This window comes from Anolis carolinensis, chromosome 1 (assembly GCF_035594765.1).
Source record: "Anolis carolinensis isolate JA03-04 chromosome 1, rAnoCar3.1.pri, whole genome shotgun sequence".
Lineage (NCBI taxonomy): Eukaryota > Metazoa > Chordata > Lepidosauria > Squamata > Dactyloidae > Anolis > Anolis carolinensis.
The window spans coordinates 342,769,943-342,794,962 of record NC_085841.1 but is presented as its reverse complement, the minus strand read 5'-3'; the positions used below and the strand labels follow the sequence as shown (position 1 = coordinate 342,794,962).

Here is a 25,020-nt window from a genome sequence, read left to right as displayed (position 1 = left end):
GAAACTTCAGGGGCTCCTTTCTCCCTCATTTTAAAGTCATTGGGGTGAAACTTACTACAATAGTAGAACACATTTACCACTCTTAGCCCACCAAATTTCAATACTTTTCACTTATCCACAGATTTTAGGGAATTTTCAAGGGTTTCATAAACAACATTTGTTAAAAAACTACAAGAGCTATCCCCTTGAATTTTCTAAACATTGACAGGAGATAACGGGATAATTCTCCCCAATTTCAGAAATATTAATACATGTATTGATTTAAGGGATTTTTTTAAAGTTGACAAAAATGTTTTTAAAGCCACCGCAGCTGTCTCATGGAATGTCTCTCATATTAACCAGTTGAAACCAATATTAAACAATTCTGCATTTTCATAGAATCCTAGAGTTGGAGGGGCCCCCCAAGAACCATCTAGTCTAACCCCCTTCTTAGAAGCAGAAGGTCACCATCAAAACTCTACTGACAGATGGCCATCCCGCTTCTAAACTAATTAAAATGCTTTCCCTATAGTATGGGTGCCATCCATTTAGGGATTTCTTCCCAGTCCAGCACACCGAATTATTTCTCTGGCTATGGGTCTGTTCCAAGGGGTGGGTTCCATCCATCGGACCAATGCAGTGAGGAAATCCTAGTTCCTTGAAGCCATCCATGATCATAAAATGAAGTTGAAAAAAAAAACACCTGTCAGAATGGACAAAAGAAGTCAACAGAGCTTGAAATCTCTCCCCACAAGGCATTCCTACATCTAGAAAATCTGTAAAAGCACAGAATTTGCAGTTGCAATACATGGATCACCTAAACACCAGCACATTTGGCCCTGAACACTCACCCATCCATTTCGAGTACCAAATTGAGTATTTATTTAAAGTACTCAAAAGCACTGAATTCCAGTCAGATTTGAACACCATGTCCTAGTCTTTAAATATTTCACTCTTAAGGAAGCAATAATTTCGAGGACAAGGAAGCAATTAATTTGGGTTGAAAAGATATTTTTAGTACCTCCCCTATTAAATCCATTAAACTCCCATCTATGCCCCCCCCCCACACACACACACACATTACTGGAAAAGTCATTTATGTAATACTAGCTGTGCCCGGCCACGCGTTGCTGTGGTGAAGTCTGGTGGTATGGGAAATAAAGTATTGAGGAATTGGTGGTAGTTAAGGTCAAGGGTCAAGGTTTTCCCCAGACATTAAGTCCTGTCGTGTCTGACTCTGGAGGTTGGTGCTCATCTCCATTTCTAAGCCGAAGAGCCGGCGTTGTCCGTAGACTCCTCAAAGGTCATGTGGGATGACTGCATGGAACGGCGTTACCTTCCCGCCAGAGCAGTACCTATTGATGCACTCACATTTGCATGTTTTTGAACTTCTGGGTTGGCAGAAGCTGGAGCTAACAGTGGGGGCTCTCTCCGCTCCCCCAATTCAAACCTGTGGCCTTTCAGTCCAGAAGTTCAGCAGCTCAGCGCTTTATTATTTCCTAAAGGTTGTGAATATACAATATTTCTGATTGTTTTTTTTTTGTTTGTTGGAGGCAAGTATGAATGCTGCAATTAGGAAAAATGATTAGGATGTAATGGCCTTGCAGCTTTAAAGCCTGGCTGTTTCCTCCCTGAGTGAATTTTTTGTTGGGAGGTGTTAGCTGGCCCTGATTGTTTCCTGTCTGGAATTCCCTTGTTTTCAGAGTGGTGTTGTTTGCGATATTTTATGTGCTTCTACTGTCTGTGGCCCTGAGAAAACAGAGGATTTTCCAGACTTTGATGATGGGAATACTTTGTTGGGAGGTGTTAGCTGGCCCTGATGGTTTCCAGTCTGGAATACCCTTGTTTTCAGAGTGATGTTGTTTTCGATATTTTATGTGCTTCTACTGTCTGTGGCCCTGAGAAAACAGGATTTGCCAGACTTTGATGATGGGAATACTTTGTTGGGAGGTGTTAGCTGGCCCTGATTGTTTCCTGTGTGGGATTCCCCTTTTTATTTACTGTCCTGGTTTTAGAGATTATATTGTTCTGCATTATTCTACCCCAGTTCTTTATTTCATATTAAAGAAGAATCTCACTTATCCAACATTCGCTTATACAATGTTCTGGATTATCCAACGCAGTCTGCCTTTTCATAATCAATGTTTTTGTAGTCAGTGTTTTAAATTCATTGTGATATTTTAGTGGTAAATTTGTAAATACAGTACAGTAGAGTCTCACTTATCCAACATAAACGGGCCGGCAGAACGTTGGATAAGCGAATATGTTGGATAATGAGGAATTAAGGATAACCCTATTAAACATCAAATTAAGTTATGATTTTACAAATTAAGCACCAAAACATCATGTTAGACAACAAATTTGTCAGAAAAAGTAGTTCAGTACACAGTAATGCTATATAGTAATTACTGTATTTATGAATTTAGCACCAAAATATCACGATATATTGAAAGCATTGACTACAAAAATGTGTTGGATAATCCAGAACGTTGGATAAGCGAGTGTTGGATAAGTGAGACTCTACTGTAAATACTACATAGCATTACTGCGCATGGAACTACTTTTTCTGTCAAATTTGTTGTATAATATGTTTTGGTGCTTAATTTGTATAACGATTACCTAATTTGATGTTTAATTGGCTTTTCCTGAATCCCTTCTTATTATCCAACATATTCACTTATCCTGCCGGCCTGTTTACGTTGGATAAGTGAGACTCTACTGTATATTGATAATCTTATATTATCTGCTCAGAACTGGATTATATGAGGCCCCTTCTTCACAGCTGTATAAAATGCCCACTGAAGTGTCAGGACCCTGCTACTAGAGCCTGGATGTGGCTCTGAGTTTCAGGGTCACTGACATTGATAAGACACCTGCGTCCCAGGACTCGGAGGAGAAACGGCTGATGGACTTGGCGGGGAATTTGCGCGGGGTTTTACTGAGCGGGAAGAGACTGTTCAAATGAGGGGGAGGGTATATAAAGGAGGGTTGGCCGGAGCCTCCCATTCTTGGCTTTTCTGATGTTCATGTTTCCTACAGTAAAAGTTCCTGGTGATACCACAAAGAGTCTCGTGTGTTCATTCAGGAGCGGCTGTGGTGAGCTGACACTAAGCCAAGAATACGGACACCATCCCGCTGTTGCGGTGAGGTGTAACATGCAAGTGGAGGATGAAGAGCTCTTGGGCGCCGGAGGAGGAAGGTCGGAAAGGGCCACTCCCGAGACGGACGCTGAGTTCCACCAGCTGGCGGCCCTGGCGTCATCCACCGCTTATGCCCAGCCAAATGGGGTAACCCAGAGGCGCGGAGTGGTGCGGGGAGATAGCACCGGAGGAGAGGAAGGTTCACCTTTCCCAGGCCCGCAAAAGATGGTGTTTCTGGAGGAGAGGATGTCGGCGATGGAGACCACCCTGGCAGTGATGTCGAGGGCGATGGAGCGCCTGGCGGTTTTGGCGGAGCCGGAGCGAGGAAGGGAACTCCGGGCTAGCTCAATGTGGGACGTGAGCATGGGAAGCAGCCAGGGCTTTGCAGACCTCCCAGCACCGAAGGGAAGGGAAATGCGAAAGGAGCCCGGTGCCCGGCCCAAGATCCAAACGAGCCTGACGCGGGTGGAGGAGAGTGACGACGAAGGGGAAAAGCCTCCGAGAATCCCGGCTACGCTCCCAACTGAGACCCTGGTGCCCCTGGCGAATGCCGGGCGTGGCACAGGACAAAGGGAAGCAGCAGCGGGGCCCACTGGCCCGCAAGGGGGCTTGCGACGGGCGGAGGATTGGGGATTGCCACCACAGGGACCCCTACCGAGACGAGAGGAACTAAGGATCGAGTTTGGGGGAGAGTCCTCTGAACTGGATTTTTTCCTGACCACGGTGAGGGGCTATATGGAGGACAATGCCCACACTTTTAGAACGGAATCCAGCCGGGTACGGGCCATTGGTGCAGTGTTGAAGAGGGGAGCGGCCAGCTGGTACGTTCAACTACACGCGCGGCGCGACCCATGTCTGGGGTCACTCCGACACTTTATGGGGGCCCTGGAGACCCGTTTCCGAGATCCACTGGAGCAGATCCGGGCGAGGGAGGAGTTGAAGACCGTCTCCCAGGGGCAGAGGTCGGTATCTGAGTATGCGGAGGAGTTCCAATGCCTCGCTGAAAAGGTGCCGGAATGGTCTGCAGCGACAAAGATAGAACTCTTCAAAGAGGGGCTCAGGCGGGAGATCCTCTCCTGGGCGGTGCATCGTGATGAGCCTGACACACTGCGCGGATGGATTCAGCTGGCGGGGCGCATCGAGACATCGCTGGCCCAGGCGAGGAGGCACCGAGGAGGGCTACAGCAGCGGCCGCAGATGAAAGAGGGGAGCCGGAAGGAGGGATCAACCCCAGCCGGGAGGAGAACGGAGCCGACAGGGAACGTGAGCACCAGCAGGAGGGGCTGCTTCGTGTGCGGCCGTTTGGGCCACAGGGCTGCCGAGTGCTGGCAGAGAAAAGGGGAAGGCGGAGGCCCGCCCAAACCAAGAGCCGTGGCAGGGAAACGCGCCGAGGAAGAACCACCGATGAGGCACCACTCGGGGGGGTTGGTAAGTCAGGACAAAGCCATGATAGTGGTCCCCATTCAGCTGGAAAGCGGCAGCAAACAAGCAACCTGCAAAGCATTTGTGGATTGTGGATGTTCCAGGAACATCATCTCCCCTGAATTAGCCGAGGGATTGGGATGCGAAAGAACGAACCTAGAATCCCCAATAGCTTTTTCGCAGTTGGACGGATCCACAGCATCGGGATCATTAGCTAAGTACAGTGCCGAAGATGTAAGGTGTAAGATAGGGAGTTGGGAAGGAAAGGTGTCATTTGTGATATCACAAATAGCCAGCTATAATGTTATACTAGGCATGCCATGGCTGGGGCAGGCCAACCCGCAAATCAACTGGGAGGATAAGAGCATGATCTTCAGGATGAAGTTGGAAGGAGGGAGCCAGGAAGTGGAAAGGGAGCCGGGGAAAAGGGGGGAGGAAGACTCTATCAGGATAGCAGAACTGGCAGATAAATTACCCCCAGAGTATCGGGATTTTGTGGACGTATTTGATGAGAAGGAAGCAGACAGTTTCCCACCGAAGCGGAGAGTTGAAGTGAAGATAGAGCTAGTCCCAGGAGCAGAGCTTCCTAAGGCAAAAATATACCCAATGTCGGCTAGGGAAAAGGAGGAACTGAGAAAATACATTGATAAAAACCTAGCGAGGGGTTTCATAGAGCCTTCAAATTCCCCTCTAGGGGCGCCTGTGTTGTTCAGGCGCAAAAAGGACCAAACGCTGAGGCTCTGCATTGACTACAGGGGCCTGAATGCAATCAGTTCTGGAAATAAATACCCCCTACCTTTAGTGAAGGACTTGATCGCCCAGTTATCGGAGGGACAGATATTCACTAAATTGGACTTAATTGAAGCGTACCATAAATTGCAGATTAAACCAGAGGACAGGTGGAAGACGGCCTTCTCCTGTGCATTCGGATTATTCAATTATCGTGTGCTCCCTTTCGGTTTGTGCGGCGGAGGCGCCGCGTTCATGCAATTAATCAACGAAGTGTTGCATCCATTGTTGTACAAGGGAGTCTTTGTTTTTTTAGATGACATATTGTTAGTATCTCGGACTAAGGAGCAACACATAGAACTAGTCAGGGAAGTCCTGCAAAAGTTGAGAGAAGCAAAACTGTATGCGAAGCTTGCCAAGTGCGAGTTCAATAAAGACCAGATAGACTTTCTGGGGTATAGGATTTCCTCCCAGGGAGTGGCGATGGACCCTGCGAAGGTAGAAGACGTGAGGGGGTGGGAAGCCCCCAAAACACGGAAGCAGCTGCAATCCTTCCTAGGGTTCGCAAACTTCTATAGAACATTTATCAAGGACTTTGCGCGCCTCACTTTGCCATTAACGGATTTGTTAAAGACTAAAGGTAGGGGAGAAACAGCCAAAGTGAAGGCCCCAGGGGCCAAACTGACCTGGACAATAGAATGCCAGGAAGCTTTCGAAGCCCTTAAAAAGCGTTTTACTGAGGAGCCTGTCCTACAGCACCCTGATATGTCTAAAGCCTTTGTATTACATTGCGATGCGTCAGACCGGGCATATGGGGCAGTTCTGCTACAGAAAGACGAGGGGGGGAACCTGAAGCCATGTGGCTATCTGTCAAAAAAGTTTAGCGATACAGAAAAAAACTGGCCGATTTGGGAGAGAGAAGCCTTAGCGATTCTAAAAGCACTAGAGTGCTGGAGACACTTCCTGGAAGGAAGTGGAACACCGTTTGAGGTGTGGACTGACCATAGAAATTTACAGTATCTAAGATCCCCTCGTAAACTATCAGCGAAGCAAATTAGATGGGCCCAATATTTCAGCCGTTTTGATTTCAGACTCAGATTCTTCCAGGGGAAACATAATATACTCGCTGACGCTCTCTCTCGGATGCCTCAGCACGGGGGAGGAATTCAGGAATCTGAAGGGAGTATTTTTCTTGATAAGCAATGGGGCCTGGCAGTACTAACTCGAGCACAAGCGGCCAAAGAAAACAAACGTACTGCCATTTCCACGGGGGGAGGAGAAATATGGGAGGAAGAGTTGAAGCGAGCGTATGGAATGGACAAATGGTTACAAACAAACAAAGAAAAGGGAGAATTGTGTGGGGATTTGGTGTTTGTAAATAAGAAATTGTATATTCCTGAATGTTTAAGACAAGAAATGTTAAGGAAGTACCATGATAACAAGGGTGCGGGTCATCTAGGCCCCACCAGGACTATTAAACTGTTGGCCAAACAATGCTGGTGGCCCGGAATGAGGAAAGACGCCAGGGGATACGTCACGCAGTGTGAATTATGTGCAGAGGGAAAAACACCACCGGGGAAGCCCCAGGGGCTATTGCAGAAGGTGATGGAGCCCATGAGGCCATGGGAATGCGTAGCCATGGATTTTGTAGGCGAACTACCCCCCAGCAGAGGCCACAGATACATTTGGACAATATTGGACCTATTCTCAAAACAGGCACACTTTGTGGCTCTGCCAAAACTTCCTTCAGCTGAAAAACTTGCTGATTTGTATGTGAAGCATGTATATCGCCTACATGGGTGTCCCGACAAGATAATTAGTGACCGGGGAGTCCAATTTACTGCAAAATTTTGGGGAAAATTCTTACAGCTGTTAGGAGCAGAAAGGAACCTGAGCTCGGCCTTTCATCCCGCGACCAACGGGGGGGTCGAACGTACCCAACAGACACTGTGCCAATTCTTAAGGATGTACACCAATTATAGACAGGATGATTGGGCGGACCTTCTTCCGTTTGCTGAGATGGCTTTTAACGGGGCCGTACATTCGGCCACAGGTCGTGCCCCATTCGAAATAGTATACGGACAGGAGGTGGCACCTTTCCCCAGGCTACCCGAGTGGAAGGAAGGGGAGGGCCAGACCGATGAGGAATGGCCGGCCAAAATCAAGCAAGGGTGGCAAACCGTGGTAGAGGCATTGCGGGAAACACAAAAGAAGTACAAGCTCTTTGCGGATCGTAGGCGCCGAGAGGGGGACAAATTGGGCGAAGGAGATCTGGTTTGGCTGAGCACAAAAAACCTGAAATTGGGGTTCCCATCCAAGAAATTGGCTCCACGCTATATAGGGCCATTCAGGGTAGCAAAAAGAATAAACGAAGTGACCTATGAGCTGAGGCTACCAAAGGACCTAGGAAAGGTACACCCGGTATTCCATTGCAGCCTGTTAAAAAAGTATAAAGGAACTCTGGACAGCGGAGAACAATAGTTGTGTTTAATCTTTTCCTTCCAGGACGAAGGGGAGGAGGACGCCATGTCAGGACCCTGCTACTAGAGCCTGGATGTGGCTCTGAGTTTCAGGGTCACTGACATTGATAAGACACCTGCGTCCCAGGACTCGGAGGAGAAACGGCTGATGGACTTGGCGGGGAATTTGCGCGGGGTTTTACTGAGCGGGAAGAGACTGTTCAAATGAGGGGGAGGGTATATAAAGGAGGGTTGGCCGGAGCCTCCCATTCTTGGCTTTTCTGATGTTCATGTTTCCTACAGTAAAAGTTCCTGGTGATACCACAAAGAGTCTCGTGTGTTCATTCAGGAGCGGCTGTGGTGAGCTGACAGAAGTGGATTATATGGCACTGTGGAGTCAAGATAATCCAGTGCAAAGCAGATAATATAAGATTATAAATGGGTTATATAGCTGTGTAGAAGGGCCTTGAGTCTACACTGCCATATAATCCAGTGCAAATTAGATAATCTGTGGAAGAAGTCTAAGTGAGGCCTAAATCTGCCTGTCCCCTAACTGAAACCTGGCTGTCCGTTGGTTGCTAGGCAACCAAGTGGGCAGAGATTAGCCCTCTAAACTGGCAGCAATCGGATAAAAACAATTATTGCTCTCCCTCTAATTAGGACTTTATTTTTCTTTTCTTTTTGTTGTATCAACCTTGAGGCGTGGATGATGGGTTGTGTTGTCAAATTTTGAGGTTGGGGGGCCTGTACTTTTGTTGTTTTGTGAATTGCCGTGATGCCATCACTCTTTTATATATATAGATGGTAAAGGTATGGCATGATGTTGCAGAATAGTATTGGATATTTGATAAACATTCAGAGGGACCATTGCAGACCATTAAGTTTAGACTAACTGGACTCCAGACCTTTTCCTATAAGAATCCACTTTCTCAGTGAGAAAGACAACCTCTCAATGTGTTGTTATTACTACATGTAACTGTCGCAGATCTAGTTTTTCTTAATTTGATTGCTTATTGTAAACATCCAATTCTCTGCGAACAGAGTGAAAGCTCCCCATCTGAGTTAATCAAGCGCAACATACCACTGAGGTGAGCACATTACTTTGCTGTGTTATCAACTGTGTGTTGCTTTCACAATTGTGCTGTAGAACTGGAAGAAACAATCAGGATTTGGTGTGTCTCTGATATGTTGCTGTTGTTGTTATGCTGCTTCAAGTCCTGTACTAAGGAAAACATGGAAGTGAAATAATAATAATGATGAAGGAGGAAGAGTTGTCAGGGTTGACCATACTGGGTTGATCACACTCAAACAGGGTGATATTCTGATTATCCTTGTTCTCTTTTGTCATCTCACCACAATGTTTTATATGGATGAAACACATTGTTTTCTGAGTCTTTGCACTTTTTCAGAGATAAATGGACTAAATCAAATTCTACTATATAATCCCCTTTTTCATTGCCAGGTCACAACACGTTTTCTGACAGGAATGCCTTTTTTTCATCTATGTGAGATTTGGAAGAGTACAAATATTCCTTTTTGTTCTGAAACAAGCCTTCAGTAGTTCACTGTGGATTTTTAAGGGTTTTGAATAGTTTATGTTTTAATTGGTTGTGATTTGCATTAAAGTCTTTTCCTTAGTTTGATATGCTTTTCATTTTTAACTGTTGTACATGCCCGTGTCTAAATTGACCTCATGTATAAATTGAAGACATGTTTGGGGGTATCAATTATGGATTTGAGATAAGCCAAGGGTCATTTTATGGAGAGGGAAAAGTGCCAATACATGCAAGCCTAAGGTGCCAGCCGCTAATTGCTGCCTCTTCCATATTGTTCTCTAGACATTCAAAAATGCCTTTTGCCTTCTGTTCAGAGATGGGGGTTGTTTCTTTTTGAAGTCCAGTATTAACTGTTATAAGAATGGAACCATTCCTTTCTCTGATGGGGTGGGAAAAGGTGGAAGGTTAGTCCATCCCAGAGGAACCAAAAAGAAGCACATTCTACTCTCTCAGTCTTCCTTTGAGGAGAAGCACCAAAGAACTGCCACAACAGGCCACACCCACATATTGGATATCACTTCAGAAGTACAGGTTTTAATGTTACTTACAGAACTTCTGAAAATTTTGCACAAGTCTAGTTACCATCTCTCAACCCCATATACTTGCTAAAATAGGTTGGAATTGTGTGCATTGCAATTGGAATTTGTCTTCCACAGGGGGAAATAGAATCCATTAGTTTCAAGACTCCTCCAGCTCCATAGAAGTTTGCAATGTAGAGTAGAATGGAAAGCCAAATATACAATTCTAAGTTCAAGAGTAATGCTCTTGACTAGATTCATAGCTGTAGTCTTCTCTTCATGAGGGAGATAGCTGCTCCCATTTTTAAATATAGCCAATAACTTACAACATGTTTTTATATCAGTAAATAAAGAACTGTTGCTCTGTGCAGTGCCAGCCCAGGTTTTTACTTTTTTCATGTCAGGAGCGACTTGAGAAACTGCAAGTCGCTTCTCGTGTGAGAGAATTGGCCATCTGCAAGGACGTTGCCCAGGGGATGCCTGGATGTTTTGATGTTTTTACCATCCTTGTGGAAGGTTTCTCTCATGTCCCCACATGGAGCTGGAGCTGATAGAGGGAGCTCTCCCCGGGTTGGATTCGAACCTGGCAGCCTTCAGGTCAGCAACCCAACGTTCAAGTCACAAGGCTTTAACCCACTACACCACCGGGGACCTGCCCATGTGATGCACAAGAAATAATAGAGTATTCAATTAAAATAGGACCACAAGACTATATATTCATAAAAGAGGAGAGTCAATCTGCAACAACAGCAACAGCAGCAACAACAATAACAATATAAATTTTATTTGTTACTCAGTTCTCCTCATGGCTTGAGGTAGAGTACAATACATTTAAATCACATTACCATAAAATGCATAGTATAAAGTTTAAATACAGTACAAATAGAATGTAAATTTAAAACAAACTGTGTAGGCCTGTGAGAAGAGATTGTTCATTAATTATTTTAATTTCTGACAGCTCCCTTTGCTGAAAGAGCTCTTCTAGAAGGTTATTCAACAATTTAGGGGAAGCCAATGAGAACATGCACCTCCGGACAGAAGGAGCCAACGGGAGGCCAGAGGGGAGCAATTCAACCCCCCCCCCCCCTGCAAAAGACCAGTTGGTTCTGGCTGGCATTCCCGCCAGTTGGCAAAAGGGGAGGACACATGAAAATGCTGGACACATGAAAAAGTCATTGATAGCAGGCTCTTGTCCTATTGGTCTGTGGTTTCCATTCCAGTTGGAGGCATTTGATCTTCAACTCAGCAGTGGCTCTTCAGCAAAAACCTATACTTTTTAACTGTCATTAAGGCAATGATGTCTATAACAACTCAAAATTATTGTTTATGCACTCAGTTCTAATTGGTGTTAGAGGGGAAAGTTGCCAGAAATCCAGAATCAGGATGTCAAGTGGACATTGTTTATGAAAGGAATTGGACGCTCTTGGGAAACAATAGGTTCAAATAATACGAACGGAGATTCCACCTGAACATTAGGGCAAACCTCCTGACCAGGAGAACTGTTCAACCATGAAACTCAATGCCTTGGCATGTGGTGGAAGCTCCTTTTTTGGAGGTTTCTAAACAGAGACTGGATGGCCATTTGTTGGGAGCACTTTTGTACTTTTCCTGTATGGCAATGGGTTAGACCACATAGCCTATGTAGTCTCTTCCAACTCTCTGATTATATGACTCTATGACATTGTTAGAACCAATAAATTCAGAGCTTTTGTCTTTCCTATTCAAGTTATGGTGTGATGAAGTCTTTCACCAGGCAGAGTTTGGTCACCCTTGAACTTGGAACATGACAGAAACACACTGGGTTTTGCCACCAACACATACTTAATTTATGGAGTCCACTTCCTCAGTATATACTAAAGTCTGTGTGCTTAGATGCAATTAAAAGAAATAAAATAAATCAAAGAAGAATATGCAGTTTTTGAGCACCATAGACTGCCTTATCCAACCATATCATTACTTCCAGGGGAGCATGATGTTTAATTTCTACCTAGGTTTGCTTCTTGCTGGGCTCTACTGTTTTGCCCACTGTCACCATCTCCCTACTCACCATGAAGAGGGCCATGACCATGACCACCAGCCTCCACTGGAAGGTCGCAATAATTTGTCCTACCTGAAGATAGTGCCTAGCAATACCGACTTTGCCTTTAAATTTTTCCATCAGGTTGTTTCTGAAAATGCTGGCAAGAATGTTGTTTTTTCTCCACTGAGCCTATCTACTGCTTTTGCCCTGGTGTCCATGGGAGCCAAAGCTGCCACCCTGAATCAGCTTTTGTCAGCACTTGGTTTCAACCAAACAGAGATCAGTGAGCAGGAAATACATGAGGGTTTTCTTTATCTTCTCCACTCACTAAATCTCCCACGGCCTGAAAATGACCTGCGTATTGGAAATGCTCTTTTCCCACATGACAAAATGAAAGTCCTCCAGAAGTTCTTAGATGATGCCAAACATTATTATCAGGCCGATGTTTTTCCCACTAACTTTAGTAATTCCACAGAGGCTGAGGTAGTGATCAACAGCTACATAGAAAATAAAACCAAAATAAAAGATGTTGTTCGGGGTCTCCAACCAGAAACACTGATGGTTCTTGTAAACTATATCTACTTGAAAGGTACTGTAATGGATGGAGCTTTTTTATAAATATAGTACCACCTGGTTTTTATTATACATATGTCAAATGTTCCTTTGTATGCAAGTATGTATCAGCTGTTTCAGCATCACTTGTAGACATTGTTTTCTCTGGAACATTTGTTTGTATATTCATCTGAGATAATCATCTATCCATTATAAAGTTGGAAAAACTAGAGAAAAACTTCCACAGACTTCCTCATAGGGACATTTGCTAAGCTGGGGGGGGGGGGGGGGTGGAGGGCATATTTTTCTAGCCTTATTAAGGTTGTTGGTACTTTCCCCACTCCCCTATTACTACTTTTCTGATATTTTAATTATTCTTTTAATATGGAAAGCAACACTGAACAATAAATAGTAGCCATCATGAAGTAAGATAGCATGTACAGGAATCCAGGAAAGTGCCTTATTAGAAACTTATATGCACTGTTCAGAAACACTGATTCCAACTAGAAGTTGCTTTTGAACAGTCAAACCACATCCCAGAACTTTCAGTTGATAATGTCAGATAGAACTGTTGAACCCAGTTCTACCTCATGTTACACAAAATTAGGGAATGTTCCAGATTTTTAGCAAAACTTCAGAGCAGTCCCACACATCGGGTTTTGATTTGGTTCACTGTCCATATGGCAATAGCCAGGAGCTCTTTGGGGCTCTGTGATCATCCAGCAGTGATGACAGAAGACAACAAAGCTCATCAATCCAGTTTGGACTCCACTGGACAATCTGGACTCCATCCTGCTGCTTCCGAGGGATGAAGATGAACAGTGTATGCACCCTGGAGACAATCCAGAATTTTGTTACTCCGTAATGACTTTGAATTAAAGATGTCATATAGATAGAGCTACTGAGTCATTGTGTGCACCAATAGAGCTGTATGACACAGTGACCATGATCTAAATCAGTTCTTGATGGAGTGCGATTTTTATGCTCAGTTGCACATTAAATGTATACTTCAACTTCTGATAAGAAGAAGTGGCTTTGGAAAATGGAATGTCATTTTTTACCAATTTTATTTTCATTTGCAAGAACAACAGTTAGCTTTGAGTGGCTGCTCCCAGACTTTGGAACTCAGCATCACTAGCAGACACTGTTTTCTCTGGAACATTTGGTTGCATATTCATCTAAGATAATCATCTATCCATTATAAGGTTGGAAACACTAGGGGAAAACTTAGACAAAAATACATTTTTGGTAAAACAATGCTAATTTATGTATTCTAACCCTTTTCTTTGTAAGCCTACTGGGAAAGACCTTTCAGTGCTGCGAGTACGCAAGAAGATGACTTCTTTGTGGATGAGCAAACAAAAGTGAAGGTCCCGATGATGAATAAAGACTCCCATTTTAAGGCTTACCATGACAAAGATTTGTCCTGAAAGGTGGTTGAGCTCCCTTACAAGGGTGATGTTTCAGCACTCTTCATTCTGTCTGACAGAGGGAAACTGAAATTGGTGGAAGATGCTCTGGGGAAGGATGTTTTGCTCAAATGGAAGAAATCAATGTGGGGACAGTAAGCATAAGTATATGTGTTGTAATGGATGGACCATTAAAAACAGAGGGAGTTTGTCAATGTAATCCATGCTCATTCTGAGACCTTCAGCCAGTTTCTATTTCTCATTCTAATACACCTCCAAGCTTAAATATTAGGATGAAAAATAATTTTAGAGTTAAAAAGAATATTTGAAAATATTTAAAGAGTGGTTGAAACACGTACTTCTCAAGTGTATAGTCTTCTCATCAGGTGAGAAGAATCCTCAGCTGATGAGAATCTTCACAATACAATTCTAGTTCATGTAGGGTTGTCTTACACAAAAATATTTTTCTGCACATTCTTTTCTGCAAAGAAAACATATTTCAGCAAATTCTATTGTGCACAGAATTTTCAAACCATTTCTGTACAGAAAATGCAATTTTTCTGGTTTGTAAGCCCAGAATTAGACCCAAACTGTGGATAGTCTTTAAAACTGCACTGTATTTCAGGACTCTCTCACAGTAAGATGAATGGTGCCAAAATTATCCAAGAAGAAAATTAACAAAGGATTATTATTCCCCTGAAAGCAATAGAATATTTGGAGAAGATATCAAAAAGTATCAGACCTTATCTTCTGAAATAATATTTATGTTTCCATGTGGAAAATAATAAATGAATTAGATTGAAAGTCCTTTAAGCAAAAGGTTGCCTCTTTTTATAGAAAGGACTGGTTTGCATACTTACTGCACTCTGTCTTAAATGCATAATAGGAATGGAATCTCACCAACTTCTGATTCTTCTATCCACAGGAGAATAGATCTCTATCTTCCAAGGTTTTCTATAGCCAGTAAATATGATGTTAAAGAAGTGTTACAAAGACTGGGTGTTATTGACGTGTTTGAAAATAATGCAGATTTATCAGGAATTACTGGGAAGCCAGAGCTGAAGGTGTCCAAGGTATGTTTCTCGGAGAACATCATGCAACAAAATTGAAAACTGGAGGGGGGCTCCATTGCTCTGAGGTCACAAATCTACTCTTAGTACTCTTAATTCCAAATTGTTCCTCTGGAGGCCCTTCTACACAGGGCCTAAAATGTGGATGTTACCAGGTTAAAAGGGGGTGGTGGCTAAATGACACTGCTGGTAAATCTGCTCCAATTCTCAGCAATAAGTGAAAAACACATGTTTTAAAGACCTGCTTATATCCCAATTTCGGTCAAAAATGTGCATATTCGGATCACTGTATATCCCTGCAGTCATGCAAAACATGTGAATTCTTTCCCCCGTGGAGACTGCTCCAGCACATACCTCCACTTTTAAAAAGCCTGAAACACCTGATCAACTGATCGGGCTGTCAAACGAACACACAGGTGGTTTATAAAAGAAGCACAAATGGAAAGCAATTAAAACTCCCTGAAACTCTTTATCTTATACTTTATAATCATAAATAAAGGTTGAATTAACAACTTGGACAAGAGAGAGATCAGATGGAAGATTTCTTTTTTAAAAATCCCCCTGTTAAGCACTGGAGGTCATATGTGCACATCTGAATCTATTTATATTTATATTAAGATATTTGCATGTGTGCATATATGGTCCAGCTTATAACAGAGTGATTTTTTTTAAAAAAAACTTCTGCCAGATGCCCCCCGTCCACCTTCCATCTTGTTCTTATACAGAGGAAGCCTGTGAAGATGGTGAGGAACCCAATCCTGGGACCAACAGGTCTGTGTGGGTACATGCAGTCAGGTCCCTGAATCCTTTTTCTTCAATTTAATACACAGGCTTTGGCATTGTCTGGAAATGCCCTTGGAGATGTTCTAATCTGTCCTAATGCCAAAATTTTGAACTAAGAGCAGGTGTAAAATGAGAGGTCCATGAAGTCAATAATGAGATATGAGGGGGCTGGGGGGGTCGGTGGGCTTGAAAAAAGCTGCAGATACTGCATATCTGATACCAGTTTGAGGTTTAGGCATCATCCAAGCCTCGAACCTGTTGAATCAAATCATCTCACATTGAAGGGGATTTTCTCTGCTGGTTTCACATCAACCTAAGTAACAAATGTAGATGTGCCCAGGAGCAGGAAAACATAGCACATGCCTTACTAATTCTTTTCTGGTTTTGTCCTTTGTAGGCTATTCAAAAGGCCTATCTGAATGTCTATGAAAATGGTACAGAAGCTGCAGCAGCCACGTTCATTGAATTTGCCTTTACATCCATGCCTCCCATAATGAAATTTGATGTTCCATTCCTGGTTATTATCTCTCAGGAGGAGAACATATTATTCATGGCAGCCATCAACAATCCCACTGAGAAATAATCATGAAATCCACGTTCTTCTCGCATCACCGACAATTTAGTATTCTTCAAATATATAAAACACTTATGAAAATATTATTTGGTGTAATTTCCTTGTACTGATGGAACAGTTTTACATTTATTTTTCCTGTATTCATTCTCACCAAATAATGGACCAAATAAACTTTCATTTGTTTTCAAAAATCTGTAGATTTGTCAAAAGTGTGATCTGAAGTCCTTGAGCCATAGTTGTTTTAAAGTGAATATTGAAAAAGTTCCAGCCAGGGGGTTTGAAAAAAAAACCCCATTTGTTTGATTGCTTGTTTGCTTTACAAGCTCCTCATCTTAAAATGACAGAAAATGCAATACAGCAACAAATGGCTGTACCTAGTGAATATGGGGAAATGGCACCAGCATCTATGGCAGGGCTTCTGAAACTTTCTCCACTCACAACCCCAGGTATATAGATATATTTATTTATTTCGTGTCAAAAGCATTGCATAATAAATAAGTATAAAAGTGATAAAATAAAGGAATCACAAACATCTAAATAGTTTTGGACCAAAAGCGGGCAACAGCAACCGCATTGTCCATAGCTTTAAACAACTCCTCCTCCGTGCAAGAGGCAGGGCACTGTGGGCAAGCATACATATGAGGAGTTGTTTGTTCAGCTCCACAGTCACACAAGGTGGAAGATTCCTCCAGGTAGTGCCATCTTGCCAGGTTGTCTTTTGATCTGCCCACTCCGCTTCTCAGTCTATTTAGGGACTTCCAAGTTGCCCATTCTTGGTTTGCCCCTGGAGGAAGACCCTCATGAGGGGCCATCCAGTTAGAATTGCCTGGTTTAGCTGCCCAGAGGGACACTCTTGCTGTTGCTGGGGGGACATCAAGAGGAGTGGTGGTTCTCATGAAGCCCTTCCTTGATTTGAGTCTGGTGGGAGGAGGCTGATAGTCATGCAGTGGGTGGCTTTCACAATGTTCAACCTTATTTCTCTCACAGCAACTTCCCGTCGCATGTCAGGAGGGGCCATGCTAGCTAACTTGTAGAGTTTATCAACAGGTGTCGGTTTAAGGCATCCTGTGATTATTCTGCATGTTTCGTTTAGTGCTATGTCCACCTGCTTTGCATGGGCAGACTTGTGCCAAACAGGACAGGCGTACTCTGCAGTTGAGAAAGACAAGGCCAGGGCTGATGTTCTTATTACTTGTGGGTCTGCTCCCCATGCGCTGCCAGTCAGTTTCCGCAGGATGTTATTGAGTGCAGCTACTTTGTGCTTGGTGTTCATGCAGTGTTTCCTATATGTTAGTGTTCGGTCTAAGGTGACACCAAGGTATTTAGGATGGAAACAGTGTTCGAGCTCTTGGCCTTCCCAAGTAACTTTCAGTTTCCTGTTGGCTTCGCGGTTACGTAGGTGGAAAGCACACACTTGTGTCTTGGAAGGGTTAGGCTTCAGGTGGTTCTCTTTGTAGTAGCTGGAGAGATCTTTCAAGGCATTAGCGAGCTGGTTTTGAACTGTTTCAAAATCTTTTGCTTGTGTTGTAAGGCCAAAGTCATCAGCATATATAAAGCTCTTTGTGAGTGGTGGTTATGGCTGATCGTTCGTGAAGATGTTAAATAAGAACGGCGCAAGAACACTGCCTTGGGGTAAACCATTCTTTTGCCTCCTCCATCTACTTTTCCTGCCCTGAAACTCCACATAGAAGCTGCGGTTTTCCAGGAGGGTCTGGACAGTTTTTGTAAAGTAAAGGTGATATGGTAGACTTTATGCAGCATTTTTCTATGTTGTACCGTGTCATAGGCTGCCGTAAGGTCCACAAAAACTGTTCCTGTGATGCAGCCTTTCTCGTAGCCTTCCTCGATATGCTCAGTCAGATGGAGAATTTGACCTGTGCAGTTTTTCCCTGGTCTGAAACCTGCTTGTTGTGCAATAAGCTTGGGTTCATTGACAGGTCCTAATCGATTTAATAGCATCCTCTCATAGACTTTATATAGATGACATAAGAGGGAGATTGGTCGGTAGTTCCTGGCATTGGAGGCATCTTTACCAGGTTTTAAAATGGCAATGATCTTAGTTTTCCTCCATACTCTGGGAATCTGTTTGTGTGCCAAGCATTGATTGTAGAATTTCAAAAGCCAGTTTTCAGCTTTGGGGCCCAAGTGTTTGATTTGTTCCATCATTAAGTCATCTAGGCCAGGTGCTTTACCAGTTTTAAATCTCTTGATGGCTTCTCTGAGTTCTTTCAGGTTTAGAGGAGAGGTTTAGAGCATTGCATTGCTTTTAAACATTTTTTATAGGTATATGAAACAGGTATACAAATCAAACATTGTTGAAGGTTTTCCTTGCCGGAATCACAGGCCATATATTGTAATATATCTCACAACCTCTGAGGATGCCTGCCATAGATGTGGGAGAAACATCAGGAGAAAATACTTCTGGAACATGGCCATACAGCCTGAAAAACTCACAGCAGCCCAGTTCATTGGTATACATATAATTTCACCATTTATTAAAGATGAAAGCCAATTTGCATACCAAATGGATGTACTTGTTCATTTTTAGATAAAGAATTAAATCTTGGCTGAATGTTTGACTGAGGACTGTGTGGTGGTGGTTGGGGTATGGAAGAATAGATGTGTTATTATTGTGATGCATGCTGAAGAAAGCATTTAATTTCGTTGTACAGAGTATTTCACACTGACAAGTTATTCTGTTATGGGAGGTGTAAAGCATCTTCAACATTTTTCACATCACGCTGGCATGCTTGGTTTGCAGTCCCAAGTAGCAGAATATACTCCCAAATATTTGGGATACAGCAGGCCCGTATGTAGCCGGGGGGGGGGGGAGCTTGGGGGGCTTCAGCCCCCCTCCCCGAAATTCTCAGGGTGGTCCGTGAGAAGGCCTTATATTTATTATTTAAACTGTTATGTTTATTCATATCATGATCTGTTCACCATGCTCAATATATCCCATACGCATGGGGGTGTTGGGATAGCAATAAAAAAGGTTTGCTAGGGTTGATCTTCTTCCACGCAGACTCAGCCCCCCCTCCTCCAAAGCAAAGCCCCAGCCCCTCCCCAATCAAAATCCTGGCTATGGGCCTGGACCTTTGCATTGTATGTTTGTATGTTTTTACCCTATTTCCCCTTCCGCTTCTCCCCCCTCCCCGCTCCGTATTTTGCTTTGTATGCTTTTGATGTACTAAACATACCAAGTTGTATGAAACTGTGACCTTTGTTTCCAGTGCTGGTCTATGACAAAAATAAATGATTCAATTCGATTTGGCAAGATGCAGAAAACCAAAACCATCTTCATTTCAGTGTGAAATATCTTATCCAGAGACAATGGAACTACATAAAATAAATGCAATCACATAAAAACTGGAGAAACCAGTTGGCTGTGGCATTTCAGCTTTTTCAGAGCAATTTCCTGTCTTTCCTGTAGATAACATCTACACTGGCCCTTCAAAAATTTGAGTAACTATAATTACAAATAAGTCTGTTAACTTTTTTCTCTTTTTTTTCAGGATGAGGGGATATACTTATTAGAAGATGAATCTGACACTGCACTTGTTTGACCCCTAATCCTCACCATTGGATCCTGTCCACCTTAGTGCTGAACAATGTGTACATCACTCTACACAATCACACAAGGATGCATCACCCATCAGATAAATAGATCACGTAAAGCCACAAGCTGTCTGTTTGGCAACCACTCCCAGGGTGAGATATCATGTAATTGGATACACAAGAAATGTGTAGTGATCTGCTCCATAGTCATCTTTTTTGGTCAACTTTCCCAAAATGAACTCCAAACCACATTACAAATATAAACTTTTAAACAGGGATGTTGGGACCATACTAAAACCACACTTAGGTCTTTCCTGTTGGAGTATAATTTCAAAAAAAAAATAGTAGGAGAAATTTCGCAGTGCACTGCATTGCCCACTTTTTCTCACATAAAAAAAAATTCCCTTCAAATACCCCCCCCCCCCCCCGCCACGCCTCCTGTAGTTATTTTTGCCATGTTCTTGGGCTCCACTGGGCCAATTTAGAATGACAGAATAATAAAGTTGGAAGAGATCATATGGGCCATCCAGTTCAACTCCCTGCCATGCAGAAAAAGCACAAAGATGGGCATCTAGTCTCTGTTTAAAAGTCTCCAGAGAAGTAGCTTCCACCACACTCTGAGACAGAGAACTCCACTGTTGAACAGTTCTTATGCACAGGAAGTTCTTCCTAATGTTTAGGTGGAATTTCCTTTCCTGTAATTTGAACCTATTGCTCCAAGTCCTAGTCTTCAGGGCAGCAGAAAACAAGCTTGCTCCTTCTTCCTTATTACAGCCTTTCAAATATTTAAACATGACTATTGTGTCTCTGATCAACCTTCTCTTCTTTAGGCTAAATATACCCAGGTCTTTAAGCCACTCCCCACAGGGCATGGTCTTCAGACCTTTGATCATTTTCTCTGAACACTTTCCAGCTTGTCAATATCCTTATTGAATTGTGCTCAAAACTGGACACAGGATTTCAGGTGAGGTCTGACCTAAGCAGAATACAGGGGCATCATTACTTCATTTGATCTAGACACTATACTCCTTTTGATGCAGCCCAAATCCCATTGACTTTTAAAGTTACTGCATCACATTTTTGGCTCATGTTTCATTTGTGGTCCACTAAGATTCCAAGATCTTTTTTCACATGGACTATTACCAGGCCAGGCATCACTCATCCTAAATCTGTGTATTTCATTTTTTTTTTCTGCCTAAGTGTAGTAGCCTGTATTTCTCCTTGTTGACGTTTGTTTTTTGGCCCAGCTCTCTAATCTTTTAAGATTGTATTGAATTCTGCTCCTGTCCCCTGGAGTATTAGCTATCCCTCCCAATTTAGTGGCATCTGAAAACCTGATAAGCACACCCTCTAAACTGAAAGGGGTGATTTGGGGTCCCCCAATCACTTATACATACCGGGCGTGCCAAGCCGCTATGAGCACCACTCGGAGACCAAAGAGTTGAGGACAAAACACCTTTATTTTAGGAAGCTTCCGACAGACAACAGCAACACGTGGCAGTGGAGCTGGCAAAAGTTGTCTGCCCTGAGAAAATCTGCCCGGGGTCTTTTATACACATTTCTAGTTCTCCATTCTGGACTGGGTTTTACTGGAAAAACCACCAGTACAGTTTGTGGTTGGCAGGCACATCCTGACTTGTAAACAACTCCAGGATGTTGCCCACCACAAACTGTAGAACATTTCAACAGTTCGGACTAAAGTACATGTATTGCATACATTTCTCAGAATCGGCTTAACCACAAGCTTAACCACAACTGATTCTTGCTAAACATACAGGACACATGTTGCTCTGTAACAAGACAGCAAGTTGCGAACTTTAAAATCAATTTTGGAGGAGAGACTGATTCTCAGGTTTCAAGCAGACAGGCATCAAACATGGAGTCACTCTGGTTCAGTGACCCCTTCAAAACCTTCATTCAAGTCATTAATAAAAGAGGTTGAACAGCACTGGGCCTAGGACATAACCCTGCAGCCCCAGAAAAGATTTTTTATTTTATTTTAGCAAAGTAGCCAAAAGTCAAGGAGTACTTTTATGATCTCTTGGGACCTCATCATATTGGGTTTCTTCCCCATCCTAGAACTCTGCCAAGATGGAACCGGGACAGAGCTCGCTGGAGCCCATCATGTGACACAGGGTTACTTCCTGGGTCCATCCCAGTAGTGTGCTCAGTGGAAGCCCTGAAGATATGGGTGACTACCCGTATCCTCATTAAAGAAGCAGGGAACAGCACAGAAGGAAACCAGGAACAGCCAAGAAACATCATGGGATGGCAGCCCATGACCAATCCTGGTAAGGGGATGAAGCTAAGTACTGCCCCATGGTTTTTGCAGCTGTCCCCCAGCTTCTGAACCTCCATCTAAGGGGGTCCTTAGAATCCCCATGGGCCACATGGGGGTTACATGAGGCTGTGGGTCACACTTTGTCCACTCCTAAGTAATAATCACCGAAACAGTGGCTTGATCACTCCAATTTTCCATTCCTTATCATTATCATCATCATCAACAACAACAACATCTCCTAACCAGATCTAAACAGGCCTGCACAAGGCAGGCAGCTCAAAAGACTCAAGGAGGTTGCTTCCATCAGGCTTCTTCTGCATAGAAACTAAACTCATGAGCAGGTCAAAATCATGATTTTGTTTTAGCAGATTGCATCCTAAGTAGGCTTCAGTGATTAGAATCAATTCCAAGGGCAAATCTACGCTGACCCAATAAACCAGGGCTGATCTAGTGGTTCTGTGTCACTAAATAGTGACACTTACCATCCCCTTGTGCCCTCCATGTTGTGGCCTCAACATGTCTACTACCTGTTGGCTGGTGCTTGCAGGGACTTTGGCTGGGGGAATAGGGGAATGGTGGAAAGAGGAGGAATCTCCCCTCATCTCCACCTTTCCTTTCCTATCAGTCCATCGCCCCATTATCCCAGTTGGCATTACTGCAGATAACAGCCAGTAGGTAGGACCTATGTCACTGCTGCTCAGTCGCATAGTCATTTCCGACTCTTCGTGACCTCATGGACCAGTCCACGCCAGAGCTCCCTGTCGGCCGTCACCGCCCCCAGTTCCTTCAAGGTCAGTGACCTTGTCACAGCTGGATGTTAATTGCGCTTTTATGTCCCTAGGTCACTCATGTCTAGGAAACACAGCATGACGAGAACCATTGCAACCTGTTCCATTCTGAAATTGACCCAACTGTTCAGCTGGGCCCAATGTCAGGGGCTGGTCTAAATTCTGGAACAGAATTCAGATTATTCCCTGACTTTGGTTAATGCAGGACAAGGCCACATTAAAGTAGCCTTGCCATGCATTAGCCTGGATCAGCTTCATGCAACATTTGGCTATCATAGAACTAATCCAGAGCACATCTAACCTACATGGTCAGTACTGATATGCTCTTTCTCAAAGCAAACTGAAATGGTTTAGGAGTGAAGAGGAAATCTGTATTACAAAATTATATGAAATGATGAAATTTTGTGAAAATCAGAATGGGAAAATGAAGTCATTGCATCAGTTCCTGGTTGCAGGGGCACCCCCTAAATAATTTGTAAAGCACAAGGCCAACAGAAGTTAAGGGCACTTTTGAATAATTACTTCCCTTAGCACTTTGTTGCAAAAGTATGGTCGGATGTTGCAGAATATGTTTGGCCATTTGGGAAGCCTACTAAAAGCAGCCAAGGACTGGACTGAGGACTTCTTTTTATAAGAGCCCAGTTTCTCAAAGTATTTGCAGTGCTGTGTATCGGTGGCTTAGTATTACTTTGTGTATTCCATCATTGTGAAGAAAGAGCAGGCACAGTCTTCGCTGTTTCCTACCTCGGCCACCAAGGCCACTATATTATATTCAACTGGGCTGAATCTGATGAACTCAAGGTGAGCAAAGTATAAGGTTTTTTTTGGAATTGCATGTATTCTTTCTTATATTCTGCTGGCAAAAAACTTGGGTATACTTTACTCCTGAGCATCATAATCTTAAAAACAAGCAAACCCCTATGGATGTCATTTTTACCTCCATTGGGCCATTCTGAGATGTACCTCTGAAGGAAAAACTAAATGTAAATAGTATGAGATCATCCCCACTGCAGAATTATAGCAGTTTACATCATTTTATTTGCCATGGCTAGATTCTATGGAATCTTTGCTAGGTCACCAGAGATCTCTGACAGACAAGGCTAGCTATCTCAAAAATCTACAAATCCCATAATGTTATGGCATTGAGCCATGGTAGAATGGTACAATCATCTGTATATAGAGCATTTTTTAACATTACAGATAGGGTATAAATGCAAAGTAGGGCTAATAAAAGTTCCTGTTCAATGGGCAGGCAATCCACTATAGATGATCTGCCTCTTGAAGACTAGTGTCACAGAGGAGCTCAAAACTACACAATGAGAAAATGCTTACTTCATTGCAGCCAAACAGATTAATGAAACTGTTTGTTTTTCTGGCCGAAAGAAAAGAGTGTTTAATACCCTGAAGAGACGGTGTAGCTTGAACAAGGTGCTGATAAGAACTATCTCCTTCTTAGAGAGGTGGTAAAAACACATTTATTTTCTTAGTTTCTTAAATATATACATTTGTACTTTTCATACCAAGCCAGAAAGCAGCATTTCACATGTTGATAAACTTCTACTCTTATAAATGCATACCATTTTAATGACCAGAAAACATTCATTTTTGGACAGGGAAGTAACTTCCAAAATACACTCAAAAATATTAGAGAATGCAAAAAGGAAAATGATATACTGTATGACCTAACTCCCCTCCCCTACCCAATCTCCAATGGATACATTCCTTCACTTCCTGGATACGTGGAAATATGGATAATAGTGAACCCTATTAAAATCAAGGATGCCACGGAGTTACATTAGACGACCTAGAAAATGCTTAAATAGGACATATTTTGTCATATGTGGATAAATGAAATCACAGCTGTGGCTTCAACTCTGCCTAAGAGTATTGGTGCCTAACAAACTACAAATCCCAGGATTTCATAGCACTGAACCATGGCACTTAAAGTGGGTGTCAAACTGCATTACTTTTACAGCATAAATGAACTCCCAGTCTTACTGAGATGTTGACAGTGCCTGGATTATTGCAGCAAAATTATAACATGATCGTATTTTTTGTTTTCACCTGTACCTGGTTTTAATCTGTAGCTCTTCTGAGGTTAGATACAGCACTGGTTCCCACTTCTGATGAAAAGACATGATATGAATTTATATTTTTTTAAAATGACAGATCAGTTTCTCATAAA

The 25,020-nt window shown here is 43.0% G+C and overlaps 1 protein-coding gene across 1 annotated transcript; it reads left to right on the top strand.

Annotated features, from left to right (window-relative positions):
* The first annotated feature begins 11,772 nt into the window (after positions 1-11,772).
* On the top strand, positions 11,773-18,891 carry LOC134295659 (alpha-1-antitrypsin-like). The gene is given in 4 exon segments (XM_062968770.1): positions 11,773-12,412; positions 13,669-13,939; positions 14,710-14,857; positions 16,035-18,891. Coding segments are annotated over 4 exon segments (1,245 nt in total). The 3' UTR covers positions 16,221-18,891.
* The last annotated feature ends 6,129 nt before the right edge of the window (positions 18,892-25,020 follow it).